Here is a 10,258-nt window from a genome sequence, read left to right on the forward strand (position 1 = left end):
ACTTCCCGTCAGAAGGACTCAACGTATTTGATTGCCACATACACTGCAGTTGGGTGTCCCATGTGATGAAAAGGGGCGCATTTATCATTTCCCTATTTTATAAGAGCGCCAACGGCCAACTGTGTAAGTTATATTTCATTTTCCGAAATGTATAATTAACTATCTATTTCAAAAATATAATTGGTTTTTTTTTTCAAACTCATACGGGTGAAACCAAGTATGTTTTTAACTGGGATAAAATATTGTAATTTTTTAAAAATGGTATTATTAAATGAAAAATCCTTACTATACTAAAAGTGAGAATCCTATATTTTTCTTCACATTCTTTCCTGCTGGGGAAAACCAGACAAGCCTGAAAATGATATTTAAAAAAAAACTGTTTAAAGGGTTGTATTTTCAAACAAATGTCAGTCATTAAAACCAACACCTGGCATCAAAAAAGACTAAGACGGCCAAAACGAGCACCAAGAGAGACTCAACCGATGAAAGATGAAAGGCGGCACATCACTGCCGGACAAACAATCTAATCCAATCTAATATAATCTAATCTAACTACTTATATATATATATATATATATATATATATATATATATATATATATATATATATATATAAGGCAAAATGATGGGTTAAGTTCTTCCACCCTTTGCCGTTATTTCCGCTTGTGTCGGACACTTGCAAAATATTGATGGATTCCAGGCACCTGAAGAAGAACAACAATTATGGAAACCCCTATCGATTGGAGTGCTAGGATCAGCTTATATCGATTGGAGGGCTAGGATCAATCTATGGAAATGGTTTTACGGGCACAACCGATTGATGTTGTGTTCCATCACATGAACGGTTTAGATCAACCTATAACCCTCTATAAATCGGAGGGTTCGGATCAACCTATGAAAATTATTTTTTGGGCACAACCTATGTAGGAAGTGGCCCTTCCAAAAGAAATTTCTTTTGTTTTTGTCTGGGATTTACACGTCAGCATTACTCTTTTACCAATAACCCCTTTGCTGATATCTAACATCTATCTCTATGAGAAATTATTTCAGGGTTAAATCATAATCTACATACGAAAAGTACCGACACAGGGTACGGGCCATACCGTACATTTTAATAGAGTGAGGAGTGCGATCATCAAAATACGGTGAGTAGTGCCATTATAAAATATGGTAGTGAGAACATTAGCACTATATATAATTTCAAACCGTCGTTGTTACTTGGATGTTCCCACGCAGGACGGGTTCAACCCAAATTTGGGTTGGGTCGGGTTAAGCTTTTTCGCAAATCGGGTTGGATTGGGTTGGGAAAAATCAACCCCAATTGGAAAATTGAGTTGGGTAGGGTTGGGCTGTCGGGCAACCCGACCCGACCCGAAACCCAAATTTGGGTTCCATCTGAAGGGAAAAATCAACCCCAATTGTGAGTTAAAAACTGATTATTGGTGACTCGCTATTGGTTCTCAAAATCCAAAACAACCTGTCTTGAGTTGAGGTGGTCAACAATTGGTACCATATCAAATCGGGTCAGCCCGACCCAACCCAACCCGAATTGGGTCGGGTTGACACCCAAGTTACACCCCTAACAATGACGAAAAATCTACTTTTCCTTATTCACTATGTGCGGGTCAAATTACAAAAATGTTGATATTACGAATGCAGGACACCTGTAAAAATATTGACGAATTCTGGGCAACTTAAGAGGAACAACAATCATGGAAACCTCTATAGATTGGAGGGCTAGGATCAGCCTATGGAAATGATTTTACGGGCACAACGTATTGATTTTGTGTTCCATCACATGGACGGTTTAGATTAACCTATGATGTGGTCTGTACAATTTTAAATGGATAATTTAAATGGATAGCACATGCATCGCACGTGCATTTTTACTAGTTCTTATAATGAGGAAGAAGAATGATAAAATGAAAGGCATACTTGCAAAAACCCATCTACATGGGCTCCCCTATTGGTCTTTCTCAACTAATTGCATTCATTGTTACTTTTATTTTATGGTTTGCTAGCGTCCATCGCAAAAGACCCAAACGGCACCAAGGGAGACTCAACCAGCGAAGGGCAGTCCATGAGTGCCGCCGGACAAACAATTCATATATTAAGGAAGAAGAATGATAAGATGAAAGCCATCTTTGCAAAAACCCATCTACATGGGCGCTCCTATTGGTCTTTCTCAACTAAGTGCATTCATTGTTACTTTTATTTTATGGGATTTGCTAGTGTCCATATATTGTCTTTCGCAAACAGCCCTCTGCTAGCCCTCCCTAGACCCGTAATGGTGGGACCCCCCTGCACTCAGCCTGAGCTAGAGCTCAGAAACCATATCTCCCAGAGTTGTTTGATTCATCCAACCCATTCATTCTATAGGTTGTGATTAGGATGATGGTTTATGGCTATGGTTAGGATTGTAGGTTATGGTTAGGTTTATGATTTGTGGAGGTTTAAAACGGATGGTTAGAAGATGTTCTCTATAGATTGAATGGTTAGGATTATAATATGGAGATGGTTTGTTAGTAATATCCTATCTATGTGAGGTCCTATAGAATAAATGGGTTAGATGAGTCAAACAACTATGGGAGATGGTGTATTATGAGCTCGAGCTCAGCCTGAGCTCGAGCATAGAAACCTTGCCCTCTTCACATATTGTGTGTTGTATGTCAAACCAGCCACCTCGTGAATGAAGACAAAAGCTGCTAAAAAGTGAGCCTGTGTGGTTGGTCGGACATTCAACAGACCATCTGCGAAATGCCTTTTGTGATGGATGCTAACAAATCCCTTATTTTATATCATTTTCATATTTTTTTTGTGCCACAATAAATGCACTACATATAAAGAAGAACCAATGGGGACACCCTTGTAGCTGGTTTTTGCAAGGGCGCCCTTGGAAAATAAATCTATGTCTTTATTTAATATCTTATATCACAAGAATTTTCTATTAAGTATTAAAAATATAAGATTATAAAATTACCAAGGTAGGAACATAGTTGGTTCTTGGTTTAAACATAGTTTACATAAATAAAGTTAAACTAAGAGGAGTCTTACTTAAGAAATACGTTAAAATTAAAATGGGTGGTGTACATATCAAAATGAGTTTTACGAAAGTAGCAGTCTCCCGTCCCATTGCTTTGTCATCGTCCACCACCGATTATATATTTTTGGCGGTGGAACCAAGGTTGGAGATTTCCAATTTTTGCGCTCTCCCTCTCATTTTTGCTTAGAAACTTGAAAAAATTGCCAATGGGGGACACCAAAATATAAGAATTGTCAACGGGGGACACAATTTTGAAAAATTGTTAATGATGGTTGATAACCCCCTTTTGAGAGTTTGATAACCCCGTTTTAGAGACTTGATAACCCCATTTCGTCCCTCTTAGCCAATTTTTCAAAAGTGTGTTCCCTGCTGGCAATTCTCGTATTTTGATGTCCTCCATTGGCAAATTTTCCTAGAAACTTTATCCAAATAAAGCCTCTATGTTTTCGTAAATTTCCCTTTCCACATCGGTATATTCGTAAACACACACTCCTATATAATAATATCCGAACAAGAACAAAACCGCCTCTCCCAAAACTAGAAAATAAAAATGGCAGGACACCCACCCAACTCCGGCTACGGAGCACCTCCATCACAATGGTACGGCTCGGCCCCTTATGGTGCACCTCCGGCGGCGCAACCATACAGCGCCGCCTCCTACGGTGGTGCTCCACCATACGGCTCCTCTCCTTACGGTGCACCGTCAGCCCCCTATGCTGCTCCGTCAGCACCCTACGCGCCACCGCCAGGACAAAAACCTCCGAAGGAAAACAAATATCAAGGAGGAGGGTACACGTCAGCACCTCCGGCAGGATTTTCTCCGGCAGCCGGAGGTCCGGCACCATACGGGAGCCCGTTTGCATCGCTGGTGCCGTCGGCTTTCCCGCCGGGGACTGACCCTAGCCTTGTGGCTTGTTTCCAGTTAGCAGATCAAGATGGAAGTGGGTTTATAGATGATAAAGAGTTGCAGAGGGCACTTTCTTCGTACAATCAGAGTTTCAGTATTAGAACAGTTCATCTTCTTATGTATCTCTTCACCAATACTAATTCCCGAAAGATCGGTCAGTTAACCTTCTTCTTTCTCTTAATTGATAGTTTTGGGTTTTTATTGTTCTTTGTAATCGAAACCCCTTTCTGGGTGTCTTTTTTGTTGCTCTGTGATAGGGTTTTAGATGACTGGAATCAGAAATCTGGGGTTTTTGTTTCTGGTTTTTTGGTTTTTATTAGGGTTTTATGTGGTGGGATGAAGGGGTGAAGGGTATTGGGATTACTGGTTTTGTGATCAACACAGGGCTCTGAAACACCGATGCATGTTGGCTGAGAGAAAGGGAGATGATGTTTTCGCCCTCTGTAGGATAATGCGCCCCACTTTTATGGGAATTGTGGGCAGACACTTTAACGCTTTTTGACGTCACATCACGTTGAAAATGGGGCGTATTATCCTACAGGGGGCGGAAAAATCATCGCCCAAATGCTACCTTTTTGTGCGGGGTAATCCGTTAATTATTTCATTCTTGTTTTGATAACGACACCCTTCTTTATTTAAAAACTTTATTGATTGGCTGGCAATATTAAATATTGGAAAAATTGTCAATGGGGGACATAAAAAATACGAGAATTGCCAACAGGGGACACACTTTTGAAAAATTGTTAGAGAGGGACAAAATGGGGGTTATCAAGTCTCTGAAAGGGGGGTTATCAACCCTGTAAATGGGATTATCAGATCTCAAAAGGGGGTTATCAACCCTCTTTAACAATTTTTCAAAAGTGTGTCCCCCATTGGCAATTCTCGTATTTTGATGTCCCCCATTGGCAATTTTTCCTTAAATATTTGTTTGGAAATGACATTCTCACCCTTATCCCAGCATTTATAGGAATTCTAGCCATTGTTCCCTTCTCTTTGACTGTTCTATAGTAGCCCCTCAAGTCTAGCATTGGAACTGAGTCCTATTATTAGAGAAATGATATTTTCACCCCCCACCCTGTGCACATATCCATATCAGATAAACAAAAGAAGTGAAACTTTAGTAATTGGTAGGAAAAGACAAACAAAAAGGATGGAAATTGTCATTTTCCTTTCCTAAATATAAGGGAAAAGAATGTGAGTAGTGTTGATCTAAAAGAAAGATTAAGGCATAGGAGAATAGAAGGTATAATATATTCTGGCTAGTGCGTTGGAATCAAGGTTTTAAATTTTGGTTTCGGGTTGTCACGGAAATGGAAACATTTGGGTTTCAGTAGAAATCATGTAAAATTACAAGACCTTATGAAAAATATGTGCAAATAATAGCATTTTAAGATGAACCTTCAGGAAATGCTAGAATAAGCAAATAAACACTTAAAAATCATCACATAAGCAAGAGAGTCATGCATAATGGTTAAACAACATTAAACACGTCTGATAATTCGTACATACTATATTTTACATTCAATCCATATAAATTTTTATGCATAATGCATACATCACACAGATTCAAAAAAAAATGCATACATCACATTTTACGTTCAATTCATATAAATATTTATACATGATGCATACATCACATTTTACATTTAATTCATGTAAATATAATTATGTACCACATATAATATGGTATATTACTATAGTACACTTATAATTGTGGTTTCGATATTCATTTCGGTTGTTTTATGCATTTTGGTAGGCGTGAAAAAGAAAAAATTTCATTTGTTTCATGTCGATAATAGTGAATATTTAAAATTGTGATTGGAATATAGATTTTGGAAATAGAGGAAAGCAAATTCAAGAGCTGGCCGTGTAGCCTTGGAGGCTGTTAAGACATATGCAGAATGGCAGTCCTGCATCTTTAGTTCTTTATAGAATGATCTGCCTTGGAAGTTCTTAGTGTATGTTAGGCTATTCCCAGTTCAGATTGCATGATAATTAAACAGCAAATTTTGAAAATTGAAGCTATTATTCTAGGAACAAAAGGTACAAATGCTTAAACTTCATTTCAAATTTGAAATCCTTCAGAGTTAATACTTTGGTTTGATGTCGGGAAGGAACCGTGCCAGCACTGAAGCAAAGAAGGGTGCTATTAGAAAAGAGTGCGAATATCAGAGCAATATTTCTCGAATTATGGATTACTTTTATTTCTAAATATAATGTAAAGGGGTGATGTGATCGGGAAGAAAAGGGAAAGGAATGGAGAGTAAAATTTCCCCATTCCGACCTCTGTTTGATCGTTCCAGGTGCAGCGGCGAAAAGGGAAAGAAATCCTTTTTGCGTTCTTCAACTCCTCCTAAAAGAGATGCATGTAATTTCCTCATTGCCATACTTATCCTCTCCAATCCCCACTGCTTCGATCAAAGAGGAGAATGTGAAAATTCATATCATGGATTCCGTAAGAGAGAGCGAGAGATTTTCTACTTTTCAACATCCTTTGCTCGAATAGAGAGGGCTGAAAGCAGGTGAGGTCATGGGAGAACCTAACCCGTTTTTGCAAAGATTAAAAGGGAAAGGATCAACGTTTTTGCAACTTTCAGAAAGCTACCGAAAGGAGAAAAAATGAAGAAATGATGAAGAGGAGTGGAGTATTTCAGTAGGAAGACAATGAGCTTTGAGATTAAACTAGGTACAGTTGGGATGGGAGAAAGAGGATTTTGATCCGTGCACCAACATGGATGGTAAAAAGGTGCACACAACAGGGATAGGAGAAAGGGGCTATGATGAAACAGAACCCTAGTCGTCATGGAAAAAGGGGATGTGCCATCGTTTCCGGCTTAAAAAGGTAGAGAGAGAGATGTGCATGTTAGTGGTGTACGTGGGTTAGTATGTGGTTATTATGTAGTTATGGGTATGTGTTTGAGTTATGGGTGTTAGTTATTGTTTATGCATCATGTAAGTGGATTAATAGGGTAGTGATGTGGCACTCCCCGTGCTTGTATTTAAGAATTTATATCTTAATGAAAAGGAGGAGAATTTGGCAACAAAAAAAAACTTTGTTTTCCGGAGAGTTATGGTTCCTCTCGAATTGAACTGTTAGGAGGTCCAGTTGCCTCGAATCAACCTCTCTCCCCCTCTTTTTCTGTCTTGAATCAACCTCTCCCCCACTTTTTCTATCTCTTTTGTTGTTTATTTGTGTTACGACCAATTTTTTTTGAAATGTGTTAAGACCAATTAGGCACGTGAGAGGGGGGGGGGGGGGGGGGATTCTGACACTTTCCTCTCGTAACGAGAGGAAAATAAATGATGGGAAATGGGGGCGCCAACAAGGCACTGACAAGGTGAATGGTGATTTTCGAAATTTTGCTTTCAATGTTAAGCAAACAACCATTGATGAAAAATTTTCATGATTTTCATTCTACTTTACTACTTTTAAGGGATTGTTTATGGACAGTGGGACGCCACATAAGCATAAGCTTCACTTGGTTGCAAAAAAATGCCGGTGGAGTATGAGTAAAGTGTCGGGGTTCTTGGGCCAGTTGGGCCCTTGTCGGGTGATGTGGCATCCCACACCACCCCTGAGAAAGAACCCAAAAACAAGGTTCTTCCACAGGTAAAGCATCTCTCTCTCTCTCTCTCTCTCTCTCTCTCTCTCTCTCTCTCTCTCTCTCTCTCTCTCTCTCTCTCTCTCTCTCTCTCTCTCTCTCTCTCTCTCACCCCGAGAAATAAGCAGAGAATGTGAGGTGGAAGAAGCTCGCCGGAAATGGTGGTATATCCCTCGCCGGTGGAATAAGCTCGCTGTTGGAATCTGCTTGCCAGTGGAAGAAATAGCTGATGGATGAAGCTTGCTGGTGGAATATCCCTCGCCGGTGGAATAAGCTCGCTGTTGGAATCTGCTTGCCAGTGGAAGAAATAGCTGATGGATGAAGCTTGCTGGTGGAAGAAGCTCGCAGGACTAAACGGGGAAGAAGATGAAAGAAAAGCCACTAATAGCATATTGTAAAACAGAAAATAACAAAAAGGATGTAAATGTAGTTTTTCTTTTATTTTTTAATTCCTATCATCCTCCTTTTACCTGTAAAACAAACGGCAGAAACCCCGGGTAGGTTTCTATTTCCTATCTCCATAAAAATTACCTATCCTGGGATGCGATTTAAACTGCATCCCATGATTTGAACTGCATCTAAACAGACCATAGAGTTCAATTTGATTTGTGATTTTAAAGTATAAAAGATTAAATAACGCCAACTCCGATTGCTTAAGCTTTTGGAGTAATTGGTTGTTCACATAGTATCGGGGCAAATTGCCCGGGGTCAAACCTCCTTGATTTTAAAAATCCACATGCAATGCCCAACCCAAAAAAAGAGGGGCCACATGTACCACGTGTAGGCCAACCCTAAGAAGAAGGGCCACACGTGAGGGGGAGTGTTAAAGTATAAAAGATTAAATAACGCCTTCTGCAACTGCTTAAGCTTTTGGAGTAATTGGTTGTTTTATAAGTGAAGTATCTGGTATGAATAAGATTGAGGGATAAATGCTCAGTCTTTATCTTTTTGTCTTTCTCCATCATGTGAATGATTGTCTTTTTCTTCTTTTACCACAGGACCAAAGGAATTCACCTCTGTGTATTACAGTCTACAGAACTGGCGGGTAATGCTCAAACAACAATTTATAAATGCTTATTGATGAGTTCTTTTACTTATTCTAATATCTCTATATTGGTAATATCAGGCAATTTTCGAAAGGTTTGACAGGGATCGGAGTGGCACGATCGATGCGTCGGAGCTCCGAGATGCTCTTCTTAGCCTCGGATTTTCGATATCCCCAGTCATCTTGGACTTACTCGTATCCAAGTACGATCGTAGCGCAGGGAGGAACAAAGCAATTGAATATGATAACTTCTTTGAGTATGTCTTATTTTTAAATTTTTATATCTTTTCTTATTTTTCAGTTCCTTTCTTTGTCTCTTAATTATTCTTTTCTTCTCCATTTCAATTCCCTGATATGAGCATTTCATGCAGAGGGGTATTTTGTACATAACAAAATTAGTCATTTTAGCCATTGTAGAAATGGATACTTTATTGATTTCCTTTTCTAATTTTTTGTTCTTTTTTTGGTTGGTCTTCAACTTATTCAGGTGTTGCCTTACGGTTAAGGTAAGCCGTAAATTCTTGGAATTTTCTCTTCTTTTTGGTTTTATAAATTTTTTTAAATAATGAAAATATATAGTTTTATTGATGTATTTTGTTTGTATTAATTGGGTGCAGGGGCTTACAGAGAAGTTCAAGGAAAAGGACACCATGTATAGTGGTTCGGCCACCTTCACCTACGAGAGCTTCATGTTGACCGTTTTGCCTTTCCTGATTGCATAGATGTAGTAGTTGAACTGGTTTTAGAGTGTTTTCTCCTCTCTCTTTTTTTTTTTTTTTTTTTGTGTATATTCTTTTTTCGGTTTTACTTTGGATACATTGTGTGTTATGTGGGTGTAACTTTTCATTTTCTTTCTAATGTGTGCATTGGTTATATGAAGAGCTGATTGTTTTCCAAGCATTTTCTTTCTAATGTGTGTATTGGTTATATGAAGGGCTGATTGTTTTCCAAGCATTTTCTTTCTAATGTGTGTATTGGTTATATGAAGAGCTGATTGTTTTCCAAGCCTTTGCACGAAGAAAATAATGAAATTGAAACCAAAAGAGAAAATATTGATATCTTTTGCTTGTTACCCTTCAGCATATAGAAATAAAATCTAATTCTGAGAATGTAATCTTATATTGCCAAAGTGGAAGTAGTGTAAGAAGCAATGTAAGAAGTTGAAGCAGAAAGTAATGGGTTTAAAAAAGTAAAAAAAAAAAAAATTGATGTAAGCTTAAAACACAAAAAAAAAAAAAAAAAAAAAAAGAGTTAAGCTTAAAACATGTGGGAAGTGTCGTTGAAAGCCAACATAAAGCATGTAATAAATGCATCATCGGAAGCTAATAAGAAGTGTGTATAAAAGAGTAGGTTTATTAATTGGTCAAGGAGGAAGGTTTAATGTAGGAAAGGATAACTAGTAAGGAAAACTTCATAATTGATTCGAATTACAGCTTTTACGGATTATTGTTTAACATAGGGAAATGATATCAGCACTACTGTATTTTGATGAGGGCACTCCTCACTTTATTAAAAGTACGGTACGGCCCGCACCATAGGATGATCCAAACCGTCCATTAGATGGGCCACAGCTTAAATAGGTTGTGCCCAAAAAATCATTTCCATAAGTTGATCCTAACCCTCCGATCTATAGGTGGTTAGGATCAACCCTCTAACATTAG

At 38.4% G+C, this 10,258-nt stretch overlaps 1 protein-coding gene across 1 annotated transcript; it reads left to right on the top strand.

Moving 5' to 3' along the window:
- Positions 1-3,544: 3,544 nt before the first annotated feature.
- Positions 3,545-9,476, top strand: LOC143882113 (calcium-binding protein CBP-like). Its single transcript, XM_077385537.1, has 5 exons — positions 3,545-4,104; positions 8,551-8,597; positions 8,679-8,854; positions 9,085-9,103; positions 9,215-9,476. Exons 1-5 carry the CDS (start codon positions 3,594-3,596, stop codon positions 9,317-9,319), a joined length of 858 nt encoding a protein of 285 aa, XP_077241652.1. The 5' UTR covers positions 3,545-3,593; the 3' UTR covers positions 9,320-9,476.
- The last annotated feature ends 782 nt before the right edge of the window (positions 9,477-10,258 follow it).

The sequence above is a fragment of the Tasmannia lanceolata genome, unplaced genomic scaffold (genome assembly GCF_043159265.1).
Source record: "Tasmannia lanceolata isolate RefF3 unplaced genomic scaffold, GAP_Taslan_0.1 ptg000007l, whole genome shotgun sequence".
In the NCBI taxonomy this organism is placed as follows: domain Eukaryota; kingdom Viridiplantae; phylum Streptophyta; class Magnoliopsida; order Canellales; family Winteraceae; genus Tasmannia; species Tasmannia lanceolata.

Bases quoted from the DNA above. Each gene is read 5' to 3' on its own strand.
- LOC143882113 (XM_077385537.1), top strand. From the start codon at position 3,594: ATGGCAGGACACCCACCCAACTCCGGCTACGGAGCACCTCCATCACAA. The intron at 4,105-8,550 runs GTCAGTTAACCT...CTTTTACCACAG, and splicing joins TACTAATTCCCGAAAGATCG to GACCAAAGGAATTCACCTCT. The intron at 8,598-8,678 runs GTAATGCTCAAA...TGGTAATATCAG, and splicing joins ACAGTCTACAGAACTGGCGG to GCAATTTTCGAAAGGTTTGA.